The 27,893-nt window shown below is 38.0% G+C and overlaps 1 protein-coding gene across 1 annotated transcript in view; it reads left to right on the top strand.

The window, feature by feature from the left end:
• Window positions 1-6,898, top strand: part of SLC17A6 (solute carrier family 17 member 6) — a 38,717-nt gene extending 31,819 nt beyond the window's left edge. The window contains exons 8-12 of the mRNA XM_005891267.3: window positions 607-756; window positions 4,390-4,522; window positions 4,920-5,030; window positions 5,660-5,787; window positions 6,563-6,898. Of these exons, the coding sequence (XP_005891329.1) occupies window positions 607-756; window positions 4,390-4,522; window positions 4,920-5,030; window positions 5,660-5,787; window positions 6,563-6,898 (858 nt within the window). The remainder of the gene's footprint in view (window positions 1-606; window positions 757-4,389; window positions 4,523-4,919; window positions 5,031-5,659; window positions 5,788-6,562) is intronic.
• The last annotated feature ends 20,995 nt before the right edge of the window (window positions 6,899-27,893 follow it).

Here is a 27,893-nt window from a genome sequence, read left to right as displayed (position 1 = left end):
AGTTATGGTGTGCTGGGTGGCCAAATGCTTAACCCAGATGTATACCATGTGAATTTTAAAGACTCTTGCACTCCAGTGTCACAGAATTTATACTGATATCCACTGGCTACCAAGAGAATTTGTAGTTAGGTAATGAAGTTATTAACTTTTGATGGGGTCTAGAATACTGCACATTTTTCTTATTTTTCTTTTCCTAACTGCGTTGAATTTTCAACATTTTATATAAAATATGTCAGATACCAACAAGGTCATTGATTTGGCAGTGAGTTTCAGCTGAGGCCTGATCTATCACTGCCAAAACAAAACAAAAATCTTGGAAACTAGGATCTATGCATTTGGAATTACTTTTTGAGGAAAACAGAATCTTATCTATTTCTAAAACTGAAACAATTTAATCAGGACAGCCATATCTTCTTTTCTTCTTCCAACAATTATTTATGCCGCTAAGGTTAACTGGACTGGTGCAATTAACAACTCACTACCTCCTGCCTATCTCCTACTCATGCTTCAGCATACACATCCTAAAAATGCAAAAGTATCTATGATTCTCATTTAAGTTAGGAAATATTTAAAATGATCCGAATGGCTCTTTTTTTGGAATTTCAGAAATTCAAGACTCCATGGAGAAAATTTTTTACATCTATGCCAGTCTATGCAATAATTGTTGCAAACTTCTGCAGAAGCTGGACTTTTTATTTATTGCTTATTAGTCAGCCAGCATATTTTGAGGAAGTCTTTGGATTTGAAATCAGCAAGGTATGTAAAAATTATCCTTCTTTAAAAAGAGCATTACTTTTGTACTTTAGTGACTATTAAGTTTCTTTGCCAATATTTTATCTCCTAATTTTATCTTGAAAATTAGAATTACAAATGAATAGAACAGTCTTCTGGACTCTGTGGGAGAGGGAGAGGGTGGGAAGATTTGGGAGAATGGCATTGAAACACGTATAATATCATATATGAAACGAGTCGCCAGTCCAGTTTCGATGCACGATACTGGATGCTTGGGGCTGGTGCACTGGGACGACCCAGAGGGATGGTATGGGGAGAGAGGAGGGTTCAGGATAGGGAACACGTGTATACCTGTGGCGGATTCATTTTGATATATGGCAAAACCAATACAATATTGTAAAGTTAAAAAATAAAATGAAAAAAAACAAAACAAAACAAATTAATTCTAGTAAACAAAGACTAAGTTAGGCATCTGAGTGTCTGTTAACATTTAAATGCCTGCTAAAAACTGTTGCTGGGATATAAACAAAACAGACCTAGTCTTTGCCCTCAGAGAGTTTACCTCTTGGTTGGGACGGGCAACAACATAGCCTTTTTTCTTGTAAACAAGCATAATTCCCTTTAAGTTTCAGGTCAAAGGCAATACATCAGTGAACAAAAAAATATTTCATTTAAATGAAATCGTATTTATATAATTATCAATCTAACTCTGCTTCGACACCCTCAGAAATCTGTCTGGCTAAAAGATTTAAGGATAGCAAAAATATCTGAAAACATTCTTGTATCTTATTTATCCAGTTTAATCATTTGGCAAGCATTTATATGTGAAGATTTATGTGTTATATTGAGAAATAAAAATGTGGTTCCTCAAGTGTTCACAGCTTGGTGGTGTAGACAAAAATAAAACATTTCCAACTACAGCACAGCATGCTCAATGCTACATTTATTTGTAGGTATGAAAATGTAATCATTTTAAGATTCTTGTAAGGATTAAATGAACATAAAATACTACAATATATTGAAATTTACAAGGTCTTCTCATATTCATGAATAACCTGTCCACCAACTGAATAACTATCATCATTTCTATTGAAATGATGGAGAAACAGAAGCTAGGGAAAGTATTTAAATTATCAAAGGCCAAGCTAACAATAAGCGACAGAATTAAGTTTAAGCCCATATCCTTCGATTTATGTTTCAATTCCCTTTACTATGCCATTCAAATTCAGGTAAACCATAATTCATTTAAACATGAAGCAAGTATTTGCTCAATGCCATCTCAGTGACAAGTGCTTTGCTGAATACATTTGTCTGCTTTGGCCATGGACTTGCCATTTCTCTTCATGTCATTACATAAGTCCAGCTGGGCTCGCTATTCATATTATGCCTCTTTGAATGACTATCTGAGGCCTGAAACTGAAGAAAACCCGAGTTTAGGAGTAGCTATTCTAAGAGCTCTTTTGTAATCCCTGTTTCTAAGGAAACTGCTTCCTCCATGCCTGAGAAGAATGACTGTTTTAGACAGGGCTCTTCTCTTTGGAGCTGATCAAACATTGCAGGGTAGCCTTCGTGAGCTCTGAGAGGTGTTATACGTCTCAACAAAGGCTGCTGGAGGTGTGAGTCCATTTTCACAATCTAGGACGAGTATGACACTGAGAGGCTATTAATAAAGTCTAGTCTCATCGGGGAGAGTGAGGGAACCAACTGATGTTAATGAAACTGTGTGGTCATTCTGGCCCTTAGCTCCAATTAACAGAAAGTGCCTGAGTGCACGATATTCTGCAAAACCTAAATGTAATCAGCATCTATGTTGATTAATTCACTTATTATATTTTAATTAAAATTTTGATAAATTCTACACATACAAATCGGCCTGAAGATTTTGATTATACTGGTTTAAAAAAATTACTGACTTATCTAAAGTATGTGAAAAGGAGATGATGGAGGCAATAAAATATGAGATTTGGATCCAGGCTGACATGGTCCTAAATCTAAGCTCCGCAAGAGAGTATTAATACATAACCTTGGTCCTGTTCTTGAATAATTGTGTCCTCGGTTTTCTGACCTGTAAATAACAGTATTAAGATTGTCTTTCACCACAGTGCATTAAGTAGAGTTCCCTGTGCTATACAGTAACACAATATTGTAAAGCAACTATACCCCAATAAAAATTAATTTTAAAAAATGACCATGCTTCAAAAGTGCAGGAAAATTTAAGTGAACTAAAGTATTTATACAGAGGATTGTTTTAATCAACCTTAGTTAAACTGAGTATCCTACAGATAAAACCACAAGTGCAATGACTTTTTCATATGTGTATATACACACACACACATACACACACATACAGAGTCTCAGCCTATACTCATATATAAATCTTCTCAACCTCTTGAGAATGGCATAATCTTTTTAAGTCATAGTTTCTTCATCATTGCAATGAAGATAATAATATTAAAAGTTTCTGTCTGGAGTGAAAGAAAGAATAAAATTGCTTGGATATTTAAGCTATTTAGAGTCATTTAGTATCTCAATTGGAGAAGGAAATGGCAACCCACTCCAGTATTCTTGCCTGGAGAATCCCATGGACAGAGAAGCCTGGTAGGCTGCAGTCCATGGGGTCGCACAGAGTCAGACACGACTGAAGCGACTTGGCGGCAGCAGCAGCAGCAGCAGTATCTCAATTAGTCATTAATCATTCCAAGTCCATGGTCGTGATACCACAGTATACAGCATTGTAAAATAAAACAGAATCTTTTCTTAATCCTTCAGTAATCTAGTTTGGAAGGACACATCTATACAAATAATGAACATTTATCTAATATTTACTATTTTCTAGGAATTGTTCTTCAAAGTATGCTTAGTAAAAATCTTCCTTATATATTGATGTGTATGAAATTTACTAAGTCCATATGTGTGGTAATACACAATTAAAATATATTTTATTCACAATTTCTGCCTCTGTGATGCCCAGAGGACAGTGTTTTACACATAATTGTTGATCAAAAAAATGTATGTTGAATTGATGCTGGCAGGTTAGGTTTTAAATTGGGCCATTTAGTATGAAATTAGTTCAGAAACTAAGTATGCTATATGACAGTGTAACCAAATATTGCTATTTGACATGGAAAATGCCTAAAACTGAGAATTGATCTGTATTTTCTGAGCTCTTAATCTATAGAAACTAAATATAAAATATATTTAACATGCAATTAAGGTTTTATCTTTATTATGAATTAAAAACAAATTTTAAAATAGTCTCTTCAAGGTTTGTCAAACGTATTTCTCTTCTCTCTGATTTTGTCTCTCTTTCTCTTTTCCTCTGTTGCTAATGATGAATTTCTACAAACATATTTAAGACTATAAAATAGGCACATAAATGTGAATCATTCTGTGATAAAATTCAGGATAGTTTACTCAGAAACTCAAGATTTACTGACACATAGCAGAAAAGAAGTGTTCTCATCTAGAAGAGAAACAAGAATCAAAGTAAATGTACTTCGCTTTTCTCATTTATTCTGTGGAAGTTATTGCTTACTCTGAGAATGAGTAAGTGGTCATTTGCAGACAGTAGTTTTTTCCTTCCTTTGTCCATAAAGAGCTTACAAGACCATTAAATTGCCCACATTGCTTATTTCTCTCCTTTTCGTTTCTCATCAGGTTGGCATGCTATCTGCTGTGCCACACTTAGTAATGACAATTATTGTACCTATTGGAGGGCAGATTGCAGATTTTCTAAGAAGCAAACAAATTCTTTCAACTACTACAGTAAGGAAGATCATGAATTGTGGTGGTAAGTATGCTAAGAACACGTTTTTACTTCACAAAGTTCAAATCGACATGATTCAGCTTTTTCTATGCATATCACATATGCTATTAAATTTGTACCTTTAATGTTCATTCAGAATCATTCTCCCATCTTCAAATATTTATAACTTCTAGTTTTAGATAATTGCGTAACTGACTTGACCCTTCCCACTATTGAAACTTAAAGTTGTTTTTGTTGTTTTTCTTAAAACACAAAGAAGGCTTCAGTAACTTCTGTGAATAAATGACTGTTATTATTATTTTGAAGATAGAATCCCTGAAGTGTTTTTCTAGGTCAAATAAGTGTGATCATTTTTAATAGTTTTGACTCACTGGAAACTGACATAAATTTCTGAAGTATTTTCATGTGTCTGTTTCTGAAGGTTTTGGCATGGAGGCAACGCTGCTTCTGGTTGTTGGTTATTCTCACACTAGAGGGGTCGCAATCTCATTCTTGGTACTTGCCGTGGGATTCAGTGGATTTGCTATTTCTGGTAAGATACTTTTTTTAAAAAAATGTACTTGTAACATTCTGATTTTAAAGAAATTTATATTCTACTTTCCTCTAACATTTTGACTGTTGATAAAGTTTACTCAACATGTTTCCACTAGAAAATAACAACGATGAAAGTAGCTCAGACGGTAAAGCATCTGCCTGCAATACAGGAGACCTGGGTTTGATCCCTGGGTTGGGAAGATCCCCTGGAGAAGGAAATGGCAACCCAATCCAGTATTCTTGCCTGGAAAATCCCATGGACAGAGGAGCCTGGTGGGCTATCGTCTATGGGGTCGCAAAGAGTTGGACATGACTGAGTGACTAACACATTGGTGTTTGTTACTATTCACTACTTACTTACCCCTGATTATCCCCTCTCTTTTTTTTTTTTTAATGAGCATCTCCTCTTCTCTATGGAGTAAATATCACATGTTAAGTATTGGATAACAAATCATACCTCTTTCTATTCTCATTATATCTCTGAGCTAAATTATCAAAAATAGTTAAGCACATGCTATGAACCTGGTGTCTTTTAAGGAGGTTGGTGAGGGTGGTGGAGAAAATTCTGTAGTCACCTACTTCTGTAAGGTTTGGGATTCTCTGAGTCACACCTTCTGTGTGTTTCAGGTTTCAATGTCAACCACTTGGATATTGCTCCAAGATATGCCAGTATCTTAATGGGCATTTCGAATGGTGTTGGCACATTGTCAGGAATGGTTTGCCCTATTATTGTTGGTGCAATGACAAAGAATAAGGTAAGACAGAGCAAGAGATGTTCATTTGTAGAATACTCTCTCTCATGATTAGGAAAAGCATCTGTATGTTCTCTGTGGCATTCTGCTTGTGGTCCAGTCACCACATCTCTGAGTAGGGGAGATAACTGAGGCTCAGAAGTAAATCTCTTTCTGAACTCTGAGGGAGCCTGCTTCTCCAGCCGATAAAGGTTATACTTTCAACACCTTCTAATACTTCTAGTATCCCTGGTGTGGCAAAACAACAACATCCTAGCTCATTTGAACAGACAAATGGAAATCTTCACAGCTTTATTTGTAAACATCAATTTAGACTTCTCTGTAGTAATTGATGGACGAATATTGCTATCAGTATTTGTCTTTATAGGTAGAGTTTCTAAATTAGGGCTTCTCTGGTGACAAGAATATTGCTATCAGTATTTATCTTTATAGGTAGACCTTTTAAATTATGGTTTACTAAAAGGAAATAAAAGAAGTGGGAGAAAAAACTAAGTAACTCAATGGAATTTACAGAAAGATTATGAAATTTAAAAAATGAGCAGACCATAGACATCTTTGGAGTTCTATTTCAGAACTTTAGACTAAAAAGTTTTGAATAATGAGAGTCACAGTAATATAGAACATTTCACTGACAGTGTTTGTTAACTAGACACAGAACAAGGATTTCCCCTGAAGATAGCATTTTAGGAAACGCTTAATGGTGGAACTTTCAGAGAAGATGTTAGGCTTTTCAAACCCAGGGAGTTTGTTCTCACAATGCCGCTTTTTGTCACCGCAGTCACGTGAAGAGTGGCAGTATGTCTTCCTGATCGCTGCCCTAGTCCACTATGGTGGAGTTATATTTTATGCAATATTCGCCTCAGGAGAGAAGCAGCCCTGGGCAGACCCTGAGGAAACAAGTGAAGAGAAATGTGGATTTATCCATGAAGATGAGCTCGATGAAGAAACAGGGGACATTACTCAAAATTATATAAATTATGGTACCACTAAGTCTTACGGTGCCACAACACAGGCCAATGGAGGTTGGCCCAATGGTTGGGAAAAGAAAGAGGAATTTGTACAAGAAGAAGTACAAAACTCATACAACTATAAGGACCGAGATGATTATTCATAACAAAGTTAATTGCTGGATTTATTTTTAGTGTTTGTGATTAAATTAATTGTGATTGCACAAAAATTTTACAAGATGTGGTGTAAACATGTACACATATCAACCAGGCAAGTCTTGTTGTAAAAATGAAATCAAAACAAACTCATAAAGTTACCATCAAGTGCAATCTATAGAAGTTGTGAAACTCCATCATTTCCATTCAAGTCATCCATTCTTGCATTTGTGATTTAAAGGTTGACTGGTCAAAATTGTAGAAGTAAGGAGTTATTCATTAGATTCATATGAGTTAAAACTCATCACCACTTACTAAAGCACAACTAAAACAGTTGGCACATCCCATCCTACAAAGGTTAGGAAGCCAAAGCTACTTGATCATGCAAAATGCACTTACGTATTTGTTACACCGTATTGCAAGATATCGTGCAGAAGTCCTGTTAAAAAAAGGTGAAGTTGTCATGTTGGCTGCATCGGGTGTTGGCAACATTTATTGAGTATAAATCATAGAGTTGAGATATCTCTCATGTAGAGAAGAATGTTGTGGGCTAGCAACTAGCAAGGTGTACTAAATAATTATTGTTATTACACAATGTAGACTATTTTGTTGATTCTCAAGAGGAATATCTTGCAGCGTTTTATATGAAATGCTTGGGCACAAACACTTTTATCTGTGAAAAGGAAGTTGTAGAGTGAGGGGATGCTTCATGTTCTTCCATTCATTTACCTAACGTATAAAACACTTCACACTTCAATAAAATCTGACTTTTCATGTAGCGTATCACATAACTTTTTTGCAAAAATATTAAAAATAAATAGACTTCAATGTATTTTTTATTACAACTTTGTACTGGTTGTAACTTGCATTAGGAAAAAAAAAAAGATGCATACACCATAAAGAATCTAATAAGAAATTTACTATGGAGATATAGCCCTTAAAATGCAATATTAACAGCAAAAGAAATAGACATGATAGAGGTATCTTTGTTCCTTACTGATTAAACATATATGAAACTTGTGCCACAGAGCTATATATAATATGAAAAGGTAAACTTAATAGAGATATTATAAGTAGATGATTTTATTATTTAAATTCCCACTAAAATATTTGTCTTAAATATATAGGACAATAAATTATATTAAAACTATATCTATGTATATCTGTATATCTTATACATATCCATACACATATACATAATAAACGATCTTCACAAGAAACCAAAAATAGCATACACCTAATGTTGGGTTAGGGGACTGCAATTTCTACTTTCATAGAGTCATAGAATTTTAGATGGGGCAGAGGCATTTTGCTTGTCATTTCTTAATATAACTCAACAGAAATTGCAACATTTGTGTACCGAGCAATAAGTGCAATGCATAAAATTTCCTGTCTGTATATTTATCTTCATTTTGCTTCTGGTAGCTGTTCGGGTGGTTGGAATGATTTTCTTCCTTTAAAAAGTTAACATCAGACCTCTTTATGATGTTTGAAAATGACAATGATACATTTCCCAATTCAACTTAAAATATTATTGGTGTGTTTGTCTGTTCTGGATATTTGATCTGCTCATTGTATTGTGCTAGTGACTGGAGGCCCTGCTACTGCAAATATAAAACATAAAGTTTGTTTTAAAAACGCAAACCATTCTTGACCTTAAGATAATAAAATTATCTTTTGCTTTGTGTCTCAAAGTGATGTAATGTGATCATCGCTTTTACTGTGTTGAATGAAAAGATATGGACTATCATTTTGTTGCTGCAAAAAAAAAAAAGTGTTAATAAAATGCTCTATTTATCCTTTTGCACAAAAACAGTACATTAATTTGGGGTCATTTTTTTTGTTGTTGTAGCTTAACTTTGTACAGTTTAGCCTGCGTACACCCCAATGAAGTCAAATGTAGGGTCAGGAAAATTAGCCTTTTCAACCACTTGAGATTTAATGGAAGTATATGGCATTCTTTAGATTGTGTGGGATGTGATTCTGCAAAAAGAGTTTTATATCAAGAAATAGGTCTCTAAGTCAAATTCTATCTTTCAATGCCTAGTTTCTCATCACTAGTGCTAAGCTTTAAAACATTAGGAAAAAAACTCAAAACTTGTTGGGTCAATGATACTACTGAATTTTCATTGTGCATGTACCTTGTGCTGGGACTGCTTTAATCATTTTGTGTTGAGTATTTTATGTAACGCCACAAGGACCCTCCAAACTGGGTACTCTTTATTCCCAGGTTACAAATGAAGGAACCGAAGCTCAGAAAGTTTAAATATCTTTCCCAAAGTTAAATTGAATAATGACATGTTAGTATAATGTGTCAGCCAAATCAGCAAACGCGGAGCAAGGTTTCTCAGTGAAGCCAGAGGAATGTCTGCGTCACTGGAAAGATGATCATTCGCTCTGACTCCCTCTTTTACAGATATGTAGGAAGGGATGACCATCATTTTTACAGATATGTAGGAGGTGATGATCATCATTACATAAAATTGGTAACTGAGACTCATAGAACTTACTATTTAAAGAGACTTATGGGATGACTTAGCTGATACCTCTTATTTAACAAATGAGGACCCTGAAGGTCAACAAGGAAACAGATGTGATCAAGAGGACACAGAGGATATTATGGATTTGGAAAGAAGTTGTTATGATTAGTTATGCTTTTACCTTTATTTTTTTAGGCAGGTTTTTATTTAAGGAATTAAATAAGAATATTTTTTGGTTCAACCACTACCTCGTATTCACTACTCACATAACCTCTGAGTGGGAGGTGAGGGAGTGTATTTTCTCTTCCTGTAATCTTGTACATAATGAAACAACAGGCAGAGACCTAGTTTAATTTTTAAGGAGGCCCACATGCCATCTTTATACAACTTGATGGCAGGAATGAAAATGTCATAATCTAACACTCTATATAATTTTTTCAGTTCCCATAAGAAAATTGTTCTAATGATGCCTCTAAATGCTACCATGGGCTACACTCATTTACTTTGATCTCAAACCTGTGAAGTCATCTTCCCTTTCATTTTCCTCCTCATCCCAATGCCCTTCCCCATCTATACTGTTCTATGCATCTAGTATTTTGCAACTTGCAAAATGGCTTTCCATGCATTCTCTCATTCCATCCACACATCTGCTTGTAAAGTTGAAAGGCCACATATCAGTATTAATATTTCTACTCTCCAAGTAAGGTAACTGGCTCTAAGCTGTATAATTAACTTCCTAAAGAGTCCCCAGGCAGAATTAGAACAAAAATACATACTATCTGACTATAGCAGGAGAGTAATTTACTTTTAGCTCTTAAGTGTTATTACTCTTCTGATTATGAATACAGGATAAGGGGAGGGCATCTTCATTAAGGGAAGGACAATATTAAAAACAATGAAAATAAGAGTAATCAAAGCACTGTTAACATTTTAGGCTATTTTCTGTGAAAAATACATAGGAAACACCCATATACTTTGTGATTTGCAAATTTGAAGTCATACTTGATCTACTGTTGCCAACTATTTTTTTCATTTAATTGTATGGCATGCATATTTTCCTATTTGAATACTAGAGTTCTATAGTTAATATTCTATTACATAACATGGGCTATACTTACTCTATTTATGCCTTCATTATTATGAATATTTCATTTTTGTACCTCTTTACCTTTGTCTCCCTGCTCCAGTGGTGTTTTGGGGAAACATGAAATACTATACACCAAAAAAAAAAAAAAAAAGAAATACTATACACCTATATTAAGACCTTTAACTTCTCTAAGTGTGATATTGTTTCTGTGTCTAGATATAGATATAGAAATAACAATAAAGATATTGTTCCTAGAGCTACTGGCAATTAGCTTTTCTGGGGTTCATTTACTAGTTCACTTATTTACTCAATAAATATCTATTAAGCAGCTACACTGTGCAGTCAGGGTAGGACACGATGGGGAGAAAACTGGACCTCTCTCTTGGACTCTAAAATCCAGTTCCCATTCTGGAGGTATCGGTGGTACCCCAGTTGCCCAGTCTGACCACACAGAAGCTCCTGGATACCAGAAACTCACTAACCTCCCTCAGGTTTTTTCTTAAACTCTCAAAGACCTAAAGTGAGCTGCTTTCAATGTGCTCCCCATGTCATTTTTTTTTAAGTTTCCAGTAAGAAAGATTTTTCTCATCCTTTTGTTCTCCAAATTTCTTTGTTTGTGCTTCTCCCCTGGGTTTCTAAGGACCTATGTATTTTATCTTTTCATTTTTTTCTCTTCATTAACATAGTGCTTCTCTAATTTTTAATGGCACAGAATGACTATTGACATTTATTTCTGCTGTAGTGGTATAGTTAGCAGGTTTTTCTGCTTTTCTCTCCATCCTCATGCAAGACCTCAAACCTCAGTTTTCATTCAGCAGCTGTCAAAAGCACTTTATTTGTGAAGGTTGGTCGATGCTATACAGTCCCTTACAATGCTCCAGCTTCTCCAACCTTTCCCCTGAGTGCAGCAGGCACCTGAAAGCCACATCACCTGGACTGTCACCCTGACCCTTGTCCAAATTCAGCAGCTTTTATTGAATAAAATCCTAGACTTTCACCAAGAGCAAACAAAGTGAAGAAACCTCTCCAGTTTTGTTAAATCACTTTCTCGAGCACGTTTTATTACCCTGCTTAATGTGCTTTAGATAAATATCCTTGCATTTCTAAGAGTTTGAGGTATTCCTTTCCGGATGCATGAGAGGACTGTCAACATTTAGATAGGAAAGAACCTGGGACCCCTCTTCCCACCCCCATGGAGCCTTTGTCTGCTTCTCAAGGAACTTAAAGACATATTTTTTGGCTCAATTGCTGCTTGTATCTCCCTTCCTCATTTTCATTTGGTTTTCATCTTTTACTGTTTGTTGGTTTGTTTTGGTGTTATTACCTTTGATTATATTTTGAAGGAGGAGGTGAATGAGTGATCAAATATAATAATTATGATACACATGCCTGTGTGCTCAGCTATGTCTGACTCTTCGCAACCCCATGGACTGTAGCTCGCCAGGCTCTTCTGTCCATGAAATTTTTCAGGCAAGAATACTGAAGTGGGTTGCCATTTCCTACTCCAGGGGGATCTTCCCAACTCAGGAATTGAACCCTGTCTCTTGCATCTCCTGTATTGGCAGGTGGATTCTTAATCCCTGTGCCACCTGGGAAGCCCAATAATTCTAGTAGGAATTATTTATAGTTCATGAAATGCCAGACACTAATCTCAGGGGTTTATGTATTAAAACCCTGCGAACATTACTACATAATGTTCACAATACCCTTTTATGGTAGATACTACTATCAACCCCATATATAAATGAGGGAACTTTGGCACAGAGAAGTTAAGTGACTTATCTGTGGTCATACAACTAATGGAGTGAAGTCGGAAAGTGAACTCAAGCCATATGGCTCCAGATTTGTGCTCTTCATCACTTCTGTCCATTGTCTCTGAAGAGTTGTATGACTTTGGAAAGTTACTTGACTCCTCTGAGGCTCAATTTTTCATTTGTAAAATGACAATTTAATACCTTATTAGTAGCTGGTTTTCCAATCTAATCAAATAACAGAGCTTATTAGTACAGCAAGCCGCACATGTAGAGTTTAACAAATATCCTTTCCCCTTCCTCATTATACTAAGTAAATACTAGATATTAACTCTTCAAGTGTAACTTCAATTCCAGCTTCATCAAAATGGACCGTTTTGGAAACTATCTCTAGAGAAATTTTTTTTGACTACAACTAAATTACTCAGAGTTGTTCCCTAAATTATTTTTTTTGTATTTGTATTTATCAATTATGTGACACAAAACAAGTGCAGAAAACTAAGCACCATTGCTATTTATGTAAAATATAATGTATACTTATACAAATTTAGGAAACTATACACTGTGTATAGTAAAAGATTAAATACATAGATTGGAAAGATACAGAAATAGTCATTAAGTTTGTATCTGGAGAGCAAGAAAGAAAATGGATCTGGGAAAAGCATGAAAGAAATTTATAATTGTCATCCTTTAATTTCAAAGAAGATCTGAAGCATATATGAGAAAATATCAATATCTGTTTATTTTCAGAATTCATGTGTGGCTTATTATATTTTTCATGGTAATTTTCTTTATTTTGAAGTACTAAAGCAAGAAAACCAGATAGGATATAATTCCCAGAGAACACTAGTCTTATTTCTCTCCAGTTTTTTTTTTTTTTTCTCTCATATCTGAGCTGCCAATGAAGATATTGTCATGATCTTCAAGTGCATTTGACAATTTTCTGAAGCGACAGAATTTAATACAATAGCTTTGGGAGAATGTTTTTATTTTATAAAGTCAAGGTAAAGGTAGAATTATACACATTTATGAACAGATTTATGAATCCAAATGAAGTTCTTCTGCACAAAGCCAACAAAAATGTGCATGAGAATAAATGTCACAGATGAAAGCCATCATTCTGACAGATCTCATCATATTCTACTGGACTGCTTCTCAAAGATTAAAAAAAGGAGTGTGGTGGGTGGAGGAGCATGTCTCTCTTCATGAATTCAGGGTGGAAATTAATATATCTCCATTCAAAAGGTTCATTAACCCTTTCAATTCCAGTTGTAATGGGATCACAGCAAAAAACCAAAACAAACAAACAAACAAAAAAACCCACAGTTGTTTGGATTCAAACTCTTTACCACTGCCCCCTTTATATAACCCAAGGCAAGTCATATTGGTTCAATGAGCTTGGGCTTTCTCATCTGGAGGATAAAGGGATTGGTTATCTTGAATGGTTTTTGAAGATCCTCCCAGCTCTGAAATTTTCTGACTTCATTCTCACTGATAAACAGCTGAGTTCCTCAAATTAACTTGGTGAAATATTATAATTGTTCTCAAAATTCTGCTAAATAGAAGACCAAATGTTTATTTTCTGCTTACTTTTCTAGTAACTTAAAAAAAAAATTAGCCACCCATCTCAATAGCCAAAAGGAGGGACACTATTGAAAGTTTGCTTTATCCTGGTGCCCTTGATTCTGTGGTTCTTCTTTCATCCTGACCTGAGATTTGAGAATTTCATGAAACCACTTATTAACTAAAAGCCCTGCAGCGAGCTGAAATATTTGTTTGAAAAACATGAGTTGAGTTGAAGTTCCCATAACAGGTCATACTCACCTTTTACTGGTTTAATGAGATATGTTATAGAGTCCTGGCACTGGAAAAGATGGAAATGCATGTTCAAACCTCTTCTTTCTATAGTTAGGAAAGTTGGGAGTAGAAAAGTAAAAAGAAAGGTTCAAGTCTATCTAACTAGTTAGTGGTAGAAGGGTAACTTGGACTCATATCTTGAACTCATAACTGGGCTCTTGAGATTAAAAAAAACACTTTCATTAAGTTAGTATTTCCAGCAATAAATATTTATTGATACCGTATTACATGGCTGGTCCTAGGAATATAGGGAGTGGGGGGAAATGACTAAATGAATCTTGTCTTCATAGACCCTAAAACAGTGGGTGACAGATGGTAAAAATGATGAACAGAAAAACCTATTACAATTGTGATAGCTGTTATGCAATAGAAGTATAGGTGCTCTGAGGGTTTCAAATGAGGGACTTGATCGATCTAGTCAATGCGTTGAGGAAAATTTCTTCAGCGATGTGACATACAGGGTGAGACATCAGAGGTGAGATGAAGTTAGCCTGGCAGAGCAGTATTGGAAGAGAGATTCAAAAATGGTATGTGCAAAGACACCAAGAAGGAAAGATCTTGGTAAGTATTTTAATATTTAGTGTTACCACTCCCCAAATGTTAATGAGTGTACCTGGAATTTAATTAATATGTAGAAATGCTAATCAACTAAAGGTTAAATCTAGCATGCTAAAACATGTTTTTTCAAGAGCTACAGTGCCTGTTCATTGCCTATTCATTACCTCTGCTGCTAAGTCACTTCAGTCATGTCCAACTCTGTGCAACTCCATGGACAACAGCCCACCAGGCTCCCCTGTCCCTGGGATTCTCCAGGCAAGAACACTGGAGTGGGTTGCCATTTCCTTCTCCAATACATGAAAGTGAAAAGTGAAAGTGAAGTCACTCAGTTGTGTCCGACTGCTAGCGACCCCATGGACTGCAGCCTACCAAGCTCCTCCGTCCACGGGATTTGCCAGGCAAGAGTACTGGAGTGGGGTGCCATTGCCTTCTCCGATTCATTACCTCATCCAACATCTATTAAGCTATGTACAGGCCTATATTACACTATGAGGACACAAGAATAAATTAAACATGGTTTAGAGGTTAAGAATGATACACATAGAAATAAGTGTAGAATGTCTTCAGAGCAAATGAAAGAGAACTTGTGTATGTATATCATTTGGGCAGCAAATCCTGCATATCAAAAGATATTCACAATTATTCCTTATACCATTTAAAATTTTCAGAACACTTTTATGTATGATTTATCACAATTTGCTTTAGACATGTGTTTGTTTATAACTTTAGTATGTATGTCTACTAAGCCATTACTGCTATAAAGTATATCTTTTGTTCTCTATACTATATCCAAGTTTAACAAAAATAAAGAACTCAATAATGAATGGAAAAATGAATGACCATATTTGATATGCACAGAAAATTATATAGGTAGGCAGATTATTGGGCTCATTAAATTAATTCTCCTTTCCAGAAAGGAAGTTGGGGAGACCAGACATAGAACTGGACTTTGCAAGTGGAATAGTTATTTGCCCACCTTATAAGGGGCTTCCCGGGTGATTCAGTGGTAAAGAATTTGCCTGCCAACACAGGAGATGCAAGAGATGTGGGTTTGATCCCTGATTCCGGAAAATGCCCTGGAGTAGGAAATGGCTACCCACTCCAGTATTCTTGCCTGGGAAAGTCCAAGTAAGTAATTTGGACAGAGGAGCCTAGCAGGCTACAGTTTGTGGTGTCACAAAGAGTTGGACACGACTGAGTGACTGAACACGCACACACACAACCATATAAATGGAGAACAGGCGTAGAGGCAGAGGCCGCAACAGTAGCAGATGCTGGGGGTGTATCTACCATGGCATGTGTCTGGAGGAATGAGTATGATTGGACCACCAAGTGTACATAGGAGATATAAAGATAGATAGGGCATTAAGCTAGCTGGCTCTGCAGTGCCATAGATGCTGGGGTATGGTGTTCAGATGCTATCTTATAGTTGAGGGAATTTTAAGTGGCGCCTGAGTGATTAGTGATTATTCCATCTGGCAAGATGTTGCAGAGGAGAGGGGAGAGACTGGAAGCAGGTTCCATACAAGAGTGCCAAGGAAGATATGGGAGGGAGGTGGTGTGGAGAGACGGCATGACCGGGGGATTGTGGCATAGTTACAGATATCAAGACAAAAGCCTGGTATATTCATCTCCATATCTATCCACTCACAACTCAAACCACAGAGCAAGAGGTGGATAATGAAAATATATTAACAAATACGCAATTCATGCTTTCTGCACCTTGAATGATGTTTCCGGGCCAGGGTGATCCACTTGTCTCTGGCTTCCACAACTTTAGATAGAAAGAAGCATGCACAATATTTTTGAGAAAATACTCTCTTGTTCTTCTTTTTCAGAATTCTGTATGAAACTAAAGATTTATACACATTCTCTCTCATTTCAAGGGGCATATTTATTCCAGAAGTTTCTCAAGTTAGTCTCTTTCCTCAAGGAAATTGATGCATTCAACCAAGGGAACGATAGACTCACTCACTTTAAGGGTAGATTCACCTTAAGCTTTGGCTGTATCCCCATAATTTTGTTGTGCTTTTTTCCCTGTCATACATCTTCCTTTTTCTCTTGATAAAGCACAGTTATTTATGATGTGTCTAGAAACATAAATGAAAACTTGATGTATCACTAGAGAGCTTTCAAGGTCAAAATCACATTTCTTCTTCAGTAACGGTGGACGTTATTGTTGCCTGTATTGGGGTTTACTTTAAAAAAAAAAAAAAAGCATAGGAAGGGCTGGGTGATCCAAAATATCCCCTTACTAGGGGTTGCCAAGTACAACAAGGCAGGTATTGAACTTGTCTCCACATCATACCTCTAATCGCTTATAAGCAAACCACTTCATTTCTCTGAACTCAGTATCCTCATTTGCAAAATGGGTATCACAATGCATATTTCACTGAACTCTAATAAATGTTATGAGAGGTGGTTTGATTTGCATGTTTTGTAAATTTTTATAAGGTTCAAGCAAAGGCAGGAATTTCAAGTTTCTCCATTTGAATGATGGTAACACCCAGAAGCTCCCAGTAAAAGGAAAGTACTAACTGGATGCAAATATATCTATTTGCATTCATAGTAACTATGAATATTTTATGGTATATTAACCGGTGTTCCAAGTGTTTCCAGATAGTCTCTCTTATTGATCCTCACTCCAGTGATGTAAGGTAGAATGGAGAAGGATCGTTATCCCCCTTCCCCACTTTCTTTCCAAATTTAAAAAAAGAAATTAAGACTCAGAGAGTATTTGATTTATCCATCTGGGATTAGAACCCTGGGCTAGTACTAATTCAGATACACCACAGTACTCATTCTTAGACGGAACAGATTCAAGTGAAATAAGTTCCAGGAGGGGTGGTAATTGGGAAGAGCTGCTCTCCAGGAAAGGTAGATTCAGTAGGGAGACCCTTGAGTGGGGGTGGGCAGGAGCAGCCACGTGACTGCATGGGATCCCCGTGTGGCACGAGGAGAAAAGGAGCCCGGAGAAGGAAGGGAATTGGGCTAGTGCATCCCGCTTTCCTCTGCCCACTGACGGCAAGTTACTTTTATTTCCATGTCGCCCTTATTTATCATTGTCTCATTGTTTGTGCCTAAATGAGTGTTCCTCAGTGAACTCACTGAAGGTAGGAATCATGTTTTATTTCTTTTCATATATTCCCACATTATGCAAAACTATGCCTCCCACCTAATAAATACAGAATTGAGATGCATGGAGCTCAGAACACCTCTGTACTCGTTTCTGTGGGCTCTTATAATGAAGTACCACAAGCTGGGTGGCTCAGAACAGCAGAAGTTTATTGGCTCACAGTTCTGGAGGTCAGAAATCTGAAATCAAGGTGTTTTTGAAGTCAGTAGGACCATGTGCTTCCTGAAGGCACTAGGGGATGATCTGTTCCAGGCTTCTCTCCTAGTCTGGGCTATTTCCTGTGCTTATTGGCAGCATAACTCCAGTCTTCACATGGCATTCTTTTCCCTGTGTGTTTGTCTCTTCATGGGAATTTCTTTTCTAAAGATACCAGTCACATTGGATTGGAGACCCACCCTAGTCCAGTATGATCTCATCTTTATTCAACTAGTTACATCAGCAATGGTCCTATTTCCCAATAAACTCACATTCTGAAGTACCAGAGGTTAGGACTTTTGCCTATGAATTCAATCTATAACAACCTCTCCCTGGTCTTAAGAGAGTCTACCAGGCTCTTTGTTTTTCAGAGCTTGTTCAATTAGTGATCACAAAGCAGTTATTTTTAATACTCTCTTTCCTATGGGTAACATGTCTTTTGCAAAATGTTGTTACCGTTGGCTTCTTGTGGTCATTGATTTCCCAGCATTTTCTCCAAGATATGCAGGACTATGACCATCTGATCCCACCGCTACAATGGCCAGAAATGGGAGAGTGAACACACATCCTGAACAGCGAGGAAAACATCACAGAGACACTGCATGGCCATTCTGCTGACAAGGAATCCGTCTGACAAGACATGTTGTCGATCCTCTCAAGGATCAGATGGCAGATGTCCTAGATGAAAGGGCAAGAAATAAAATGAGCACCGAAGACAAGGGCATGAAACAAGTGTACTTGGCTGTGTGACTTGTATTTCAAATCACTTGAGACGCCGGTTTCTTCCATTTGGCAGTATGTGTCTTACTCTATGCTTAACCTCGCTCAGAAAATTCAGTAAAGCTACTCAATGGCAACAGCAGTCACTGCAGGAGTGGAGGAATTATTTGGTGCAAGTATTTATTTAAGAATCAACATCTGTGTATATCTCAGTGTGAGACATCTAGGATACATGAAACTGAAAAGCTACCTGAAAATCAAATAAAACCAAAATACCTATAGGTCGTTCTCTTTCTGGGGTCGAATGAGGTCACATAACAGTTAAACCTGAAGTTCCCTTTTGACTCAGCATCCAACTTTTTTGAGGGGAGCTTCTCTTTGGCTCCCATTTGTATCTGAGTCACTGAAAGGACATCTACTACTTTTGGTACCAGGGAGCTGATCCACCACCCATGGGTCACTGGCGGTGTTCTTCTGGAAGTTTCAGCAGAAGTTTCAGCATGCTACCCCATGCTGGCCTGAGGGGTATGGCTCTCCTTCACACATAGCTTCCATCTATGGCTTGCCCATGGGGAATGGATTACAAAAGGGCTGATGAGATTTGAAAGGGACATTGTTCCTATTAGTTTAGGTGGATTGATGTCAGGAGAGATTGCTTGGCACACAGGAGTCTTGCCTTTGTGCAGACTACACCTTGCATGACGTTATGAGATGGTTCTACAAGCTCCTATTTACCACTCTAATCCTCCATACAGTCATGCACAGCACAGTACAAGACAAACTAAAGGTTTTGTTATACAAAAATTTCATCCAAGAAAGGATCCAAGACTATAGATGAAATTTTAGTACAGAGATTTTCAATGGCCCACTACTTGGATTAGAAACTAAATAGGGACCAAGCATATAATGCAAAAGAAAGACCATATCCTAGTGTGGATATGGCGACAGCGAAAACTCATGCCCAGCCGAAAAGGCGTAGCAGATCCTTAGTTGCAGTAGACAGTGGTCACGTGGGAATGATGCCGTTTTTTTTCAAGAGGCTGAAAATCCAGATATTTTTGTGACGTGTCAATTGAAAAAAAAAGAAGTGCAACCTAAAAGTTGAGAGTTATATTTTATTTGGCAGAAACTTGGAGGACTTAAGTCCAGAAGGCAGGTACCTCTAATAAACCTGAGAGAACTGGTCCTAGGAGGCAAGGGAGGGAGCCAGTTTATACAGAAGTTTTACAACAAAGAACAGGTGGTCTTAATGTTAAAAGATTACTGTAAATTAAAGAAAACCAAATATCAAGTAAAGGAATTTAGGGCTTTTTTTTTTCTGTATGAGAAGATGCAAGAGTATGGGGTCACTGAATTCATTCCTTTTATATGTGCCTCAGCTCTCTGGGGCCAGTATCCTGTGTTTTCACATTCTGAGTTTCCTCAGGGTTTGACCTTGGGGAGTAGTTGCAGTCTGATAGCTTGGAGGAGGCAATGGCACCCCACTCCAGTACTCTTGCCTGGAAAATCCTGTGGACGGAGGAGCCTGGTAGGCTGCAGTCCATGGGGTCGCTAGGAGTCAAACACGACTGAGCGACTTCACTTTGACTTTTCACTTTCATGCATTGGAGAAGGAAATGGCAACCCACTCCAGTATTCTTGCCTGGAAAATCCCAGGGATGGGGGAGCCTGGTGGGCTGCTGTCTCTGGGGTCGCACAGAGTCGGACACGACTGAAGCGACTTAGCAGCAGCAGCAGCAGCTGCTGCTAGAGGACAGGTATTCTTTTCCTTCCTGAGTTCCCTCAGGGCTCATCAGATCACCTTCCATGGTGGCTGTAATTGCTGATGACTGACCATCCTTTGTTTACTGCTGTGGCTGGAAACGTTCCATTTCTCAGAAATCTCATAATTTTTTCTAATGTTGGCAATCATAATGGCAGCTTAACAATCAGTGTTAGCTCAGCAAAATATCTCCAGATCAATTTGGCCCTCAGGCTCCCAGTTGGAAATTTCTGGGCTCATAGTTTTATTAGAGGCTACATGGCTCAGAAATTCCTCAGGCCTCTTCTAGGGTGCCCCACACTCATTATAAGCCTGATTTGCTGGCAATAGCTAAGAATAACTCCCTGGCTTCCTCTTAGCTGATGTCCCTATGCAAAGATCACCTTTTCCCTTCAACTTCTTAAAAGTATCTACCCATCTCAGAAGCCAGGTTTGAGAGATCAAAGTCCAGAAAGAGAAAGTATTTCCCTCCTCATCTAAGTCTAAAGGCCTGAATTCCATTTATCCAATAAATATTGACTATGTGGCCACACACCAGCAGATATTTTTCCAAACATAGATAGGTATATCATGGAGTTACATGTCTAGGTGACCAGATTTTTCTAAGTAAATGAATAAAAACAGATACTTTAAGAATGGCATGTGTTAGGGCAAAAATTAAGGAGGGTAATGAGATGGAGAATGGTGGGAAGGTGTCTAGCTGTCAAGAAAACCTCTGAGTTGTGTGAGTGAAAGTCGCTCAGTCATGTCCAACTCTTTGCGAACCTCTGGACTCTAGTCTGCCAGGCTCTTCTGTCCATAGGATTCTCCAGGCAAGAATACTGGAGTGGATAGCCATTTCCTTCTCCAGGGGATCTTCCCGATCCAGGAATTGAACCCAGGTCCCCTGCATTGTAGGCAGGTTCTTTACCATCTGAGCCACCAGGGAAGCCCAAAGCTTCTGAGGAGAAATCTTAAATAGGGTTTTTTTTTTTTTTTTTTTTTTTAAGTAAAGCCTGTGATGGGGATTCTTGGGTGATTTCTTGGAAGTATACTTTCCCCCAAGGCAAGATCTCATCTAGTAGGTGACAGTACTCAAAGAAGGATTCAGATCCTTTTCTGGCAGGATCTTTTCCTGGACCCTAAGAAAACCCTCTTTGGAGGGCCTGTGCTTTGGACCTGCCCTTTTCCATCCTTCAAATATGGACATTGATGGGAATTAGATTCCTTTCTTCCTTGCATTCATCAACCCTGACTCTCCCCCATTGGGTCAGATGTCTTCCCTCTGGGTCTGCTGTTTCCTTCTGTCGCAAATCCCCACTCCTTCCCCTTGCCATTTCTCCCTTCTACTTGAATTTATCTCGGTGTGACCTTTTGATAAGCTTAAGAATCACAGCAATATGTGCTCTTTAAATACTAGAGAAGAGAATATATTTAAAAGAAAGATTTGATTAAGACAGTTTAAAGTACAGCCATATTTCAAACCCACTTGATAAGAATGATACTGCCTATAAAATCATGATCAAGAGAAGTTTCACAATTAGTCCTTTGGCTTACAAGGTACATTGTCTCTTCTTTGCAAAAACAACTGGAATAAAGAAGAGAAATACAGGCCCTGGTGGAACAGAGACTCTTTTCAAGCCAAAAGTTTCCACAGATTTCTCATTAAGATGAACTGAATTGATATTAGAATAGATGTTATAAACAAATGTGTTGGACACCTTTTTAAGACCACAAAACAACACAGAATTTAAGTGCATTATCTCTCACAGTAAACAGATCTCCTTTACTAGCTCAGTGGTGTGAAATGAAATATTTCCTGCCATATTGGTTGGCAAGAAATGTCACAGCTATCAGTGATTTCTGGCCTCCAAATGTGAGTGAGGGCTCCCAAAAGGGAACACAATGCCTGCATTCCAGCAAATGCCATCCCATCCCCAACCATGATTGCTGAGGATCTGGGAAGGGGGATGCAAGAAGCAGTCATCCACTATACATGTCATCCCTTATGATGAACAAGGAATTAAAGGTGTGAGCAATCAAGAAACAGGATTTGGCTCCAGGTAGCTGAGGTGCTTATAAAAGGAACAAATTCAGTGAACCCAGAGGCTTGCAACTTCCCATACACAGAAGAACACTACATTCCTTAGCTTGATATCTGGTTTTTCTTTACTACTTAACAATAGTCTTTGATGTTCAGACCATCTGTCCCCTTTGATACAAACTTGTGTGTAGCCTGAGCTCATCACTTGCCTACTTGGAACAATTTTCTCAGAGCTACTAAGATACTGCCTCCCGGGATCATAGTCCTTAGCATTCCCACCAAATAAAATAACTATGTACGGATTGTGACTAATATTTTCTAGAGGCAGTGGCTTAAAAGTTGTGAGCTTGAGAAGAAAACCTGTTTGGTGCCTCCTAAACCTTATCTTGGGCTTCCCTGGTGGCTCGGATGGCAAAGAATCCACCTGCAATAGAGGAGACCTAGGTTCGATCCCTGGGTCAGGAAGATCCACTGGAGAAGGGAATGGCTGCCCACTCCAGTATTCTTGCCTGGAGAACCCCATGGACAGAGGAGCCTGGCAGGTTACACAGTCCATGAGGTTGCAAAGAGATGGACGTGACAGACTAACACACTTTCAAACCTTATCCATGAAGCAGAGACAGTCAGAGACGTAGAGATAGTATCTACATACTACATGATGGTATCTACATGATAGCAGTTGTGAAGATTAAATGTGAGAGAAGGCAGAAAAGATTTAGGGCAGATCCTGACATTTAGTAGGTACTCAATAAATGAAGGTTATTGGTATAAAATAGTGCTAAGATGGGAGATTTAGTGATAAGTGTCAAGATTCTTGGCTTCAGGAGTCTTTGATGGGCCACTGTTAAGAGGATTCAAAGACATAGGGAAGAATACTGAAATCAACGGGGCTTCCCAGGTGGCACTAGTGGTAAAGAACCTGCCTGCCAATGCAGGAGACGTGAGAGACTCGTCGATCCCTGGGTTGGGAAGATCCCCTGGAGGAGGGCATGGCAACCCACTCCAGTATTGCTGCTTGGAGAATCCCATGCACAGAGGAGCCTGGTGGGTTACAGTCCATAGGGTCACAGAGATTCGGACACAACTGAAATGACTTAGCATGCATTGAAATAAATTGTTCAAGGTGGAATTTCAAGTTTTATCAGTTAATGAAATGTGAATGAGAAGCAAAGAACTGAGAGAAGATTTTGAGAAGAAAGCAGGATGTTAGGCATGTGATGGAAAGGTGGTTAAGTCTGAGTTGAGAAGACCTTGTCAAACTCACAATGTTTCTGAGGGACACACGTAGCTTGAATACAACACAGATTTTCTTGTCTTTTCCTTTCCCTGTTTTTCTGTAAAATTCTAGGTGTGCAGTGGCGCAAATAATGAAATTCAACTATATATATTTTTAATTATTTATGGGGAAAGTACTTAATTTACAAAAACAGCAGTTTTATAAAGCAGATATTCTACACATGGCAATATAGTGAGATAAAATATTTAAGCGTGTGAGCATGTTTACTGTTCTGAACAGTCCTTCTGATTAACAAGATGATGTATACACCATAACCTAGTGCTTAGTCTCTTAAAATGTCAGGACTAACCACAGATTGGCTTACTATTTGACTTTATTACAAATGGAAAGTATTTCTTGATAGTTGAATAATCGGTTTAAAATTTTGAGTTTATCCCTTACAATGTGGAAAGTTAAACTAATATCTGCATTTATTTAAGCAATAATTTCTAGATGATTCTATTTATTGCTTTAAATATATGTATACATACATGTCGGAGAAGGCAATGGCACCCCACTCCAGTACTCTTGCCTGGAAAATCCCATGGACGGAGGAGCCTGGTGGGCTGCAGTACATGGGGTCTCGAAGAGTCGGACACAACTGAGCGACTTCACTTTCACTTTTCACTTTCATGCATTGGAGAAGGAAATGGCAACCCACTCCAGTGTTCTTGCCTGGAGAATCCCAGGGACGGTGGAGCCTGGTGGGCTTCTGTCTATGGGGTCGCACAGAGTCGGACACGACTGAAGCGACTTAGCAGCAGCATACATACATGTTGCTATAGTTTCATCACTAAGTCATGTCCGACTCTGCAACCCCTTGGACTGTAGCCCACCAGGCTTCTCCATTCATGGGATTTCCCAGGCAAGAATACTGGAATGGGATGCCATTGCCTTCTCCAGGAGATCTTCCCGGCCCAAGGAACCTGCATCTCCTGCTTGGCAGGCAGATTTGTTACCACTGAGCCACCTGGGAAGTCGCCCTCCCCTTGCACATGTGTATACCTCAGATATACTGTCAGTTTGGTTCCACACCACAGCAACAAAGTGACTATCACAATAGAGTAACACAGTTTTTTTGGTTTCCCCGTGCATATGAAAGTTGCATTTACAATATTCTGTAGTCTATTAAGTGTGCAATAGCATTGTCTAAAAAACAAAGTTCATATCTTTATTAAGAATACTTCATTGCTAAAAATTGCTAGCCATCACCTGAGCCTTCAGTGAGTTATTATCTTTCTGCCGATGGGGGGTGTGAAACATTACAAGAACTAGGCACAGAGGCACACAGTGAGCAAGTGCTGTTGGGAAAATGGTGCTGATATGCTTACTTGATGTAGGGTTGCCACGGACCTTCAATTTGTTAAAAAAAAAAAAAATTATCTGCCAAGAATAATAAAGCAAATCCATGCCAATTTCACAACAGTAATTCTGCTTAACGAATAACTATATATTCTCAGTGGGATACAACAATAGACATTTATTTCTGGCTCACTGAAGATCCCCTGAAGAAGGAAATGGCAACCCACTCCTGTACTCTTGCCTGGAAAAATCCCATGGATGGAAGAGCCTGGTAGGCTACAGTTCATGGGGTCTCAAAGAGTCAGTCACGACTTCACTTTCACAAGTCTATAAATGAACTGAGGTTGACCTTCTCCTGGTGTCTTTTATGCTTCCTCTGGAAACAACAAGCTCACAGTGCCCATTTAAACCCTATCAGATCTGCTAACAGTTCATTGGCTAAAATAAGTCTTTAGCTGTTGCCAAAGATAAGGAAGATGGTTACTTCAACATCTGTGGGAGGAACTCCAAAGTTACACAACAAAGGACATGAATACAGGAAAAGGGGAAGAATGACAGCCACTGAGTCAATCTACTACATCTTATAATCTTCATCAGCAATATTTTTTTCTTGACATTTTACCAAATCTATGTAAATCTTATATAAGCAGATCAAAACAAATTGTGAACCTTACATGAAAGTCCATTTTATATAGAATTTTGAGTTACTAAGGGCTAGGTGAAAAATTAGGTAAAGTCTATGGTTCAAGTTAAAATGTCGGATTTTATCCTGAATTCAATGGGAACGGTTGAAGGATTTTAAGTAAGATCTATGTTTTAAAATTATCAATGTGGCTACTGCATTTGACATTTGTTTGCATGTTAGTTCTAGAAGGTCTTGTGGGTCTTCATAGAACCATTCAACTTCAGCTTCTTCAGCATTACTGGTCGGGTCATAGACTTGAATTACTGTGATATTGAATGGTTTGCCTTGGAAACAAACAGAGATCATTCTGTCATTTTTGAGATTGCATCCAAGTACTGCATTTCAGACTCTTTTGTTGACTATGATGGCTACTCCCATTTCTTCTAAGGGATTCTTGCCCACAGTAGAAGATATAATGGTCATCTGAGTTAAATTCACCCATTCCAGTCCATTTTATTTCACTGATTCCTAAAATATCAATGTTCACTCTTGCCATCTCCTATTTGACCACTTCCAATTTGCCTTGATTCATGGACCTAACATTCCAGGTTCCTATGCAATATTGCTCTTTATGGCATTGGACTTTATTTCTATCACCAGTCACATTCACAACTGGGTGTTGTTTTTGCTTTGCCTCTGTCTCTTCATTCTTTCTGGGGCTGAAAAAAACTAACATCCAAAAAAGATGTCCTTTTCATTATAGGGGACTGGAATGCAAAAGTAGGAAGTCAAGAAATACCTGGAGTACCAGGTAAATTTGGCCTTGGAGTACAAAATGAAGCAGGGCAAATGCTAAAAGAGTTTTGCCAAGAGAAAGTACTAGTCATAGCTAACACCCTTTTCCAACAACACAAGGGAAGACTTTACACATGGACATCATCAAATGATCCATACCGAAATCAGATTGATTATATTCTATGCAAAAAGATGGAGAAGCTCTATACAGTCAGCAAAAATAAGACCGGGAGCTGAAAGTGGCTCAGATCACTCCTTATTGCCAAATTCAGACTTAAATTGAAGAAAGTAGAGGAAACCACTAGACCATTCAGGTATGACCTAAATCAAATCCCTTATGATTATACAGTGGAAGTGACAAACAGATTCTAAGGATTAGATCTGATAGAGTGCCTGAAGAACTATGGATGGAGGTTAGTGACATTGTACAGGAGGCAGTGATCAAGACCATCCCCAAGAAAAAGAAATTTTCTTTTTCAAAATTTTCAAAAACGCAAAATGGCTGTCTGAGGAGGTCTTACAAATAGCTGTGAAAAGAAGAGAATTGAAAGGCAAAGGAGAAAAAGAAAGATATAATTTGAATGCAGAGTTCCAAAGAATAGCAAGGAGAGATAAGAAAGCCTTCCTCAGTGATCAATTCAAAGAAATAGAGGAAAGCAATAGAGACTAGAGATCTCTTCAAGAAAATTAGAGATACCAAGGGAATATTTCAGGCAAAATGGGCACACTAAAGGACAGAAATGGCATGGACCTAATACAAGCAAGATATTAAGAAGAAGTGGCAAGAATACACAGAAGAACTGTACGAAAAATATCTTTAAGACCCAGATAATCACAATGGTGTGATCACTCACTTAGAGTCAGACATCCTGGAATGCAAAGTTAAGTAGGCCTTAGGAAGCATCACTACAAACAAAGCTAGTGGAGGTGATGGAATTCCAGTTGAGCTACTTCAAATCCTAAAAGATGATGCTGTGAAAGTGCTGTACTCAATATGCCAGCAAATTTGGAAAACTCAGCAGTGGCCACAGCACTGGAAAATGTCAATTTTCATTCTAATCCCAAAGAAAGGCAATGCCAAAGAATGCTCAAACTACCTCACAACTGTACTCATCTCACACAGTAGCAAAGTAATGCTTAACATTCTCCAAGCCAGGCTTCAACAGTATGTGAGCCTTGAACCTCCAGATATTCAAGCTGGATTTAGAAAAGGCAGAGGAACCAGAGATCAAAATACCAACATCCGCTGGATCATCGAAAAAGAGAGTTCCAGAAAAACATCTATTTCTGCTTTATTGACCATGCCAAAGCCTTTGACTGTGTGGATCACAAGAAACTGCGGAAAATTCTGAAAGAGATGGGAATACCAGACTGCCTGACCTGCCTCTTGAGAAATCTGTATGCAGGTCAGGAAGCAACAGTTAGAACTGGACGTGGAA

This window comes from Bos mutus, chromosome 29 (genome assembly GCF_027580195.1).
Source record: "Bos mutus isolate GX-2022 chromosome 29, NWIPB_WYAK_1.1, whole genome shotgun sequence".
In the NCBI taxonomy this organism is placed as follows: Eukaryota; Metazoa; Chordata; class Mammalia; order Artiodactyla; family Bovidae; genus Bos; species Bos mutus.
Note: the sequence above shows the minus strand (reverse complement) of the source record. Positions and strands in the feature narration are given on the sequence as shown.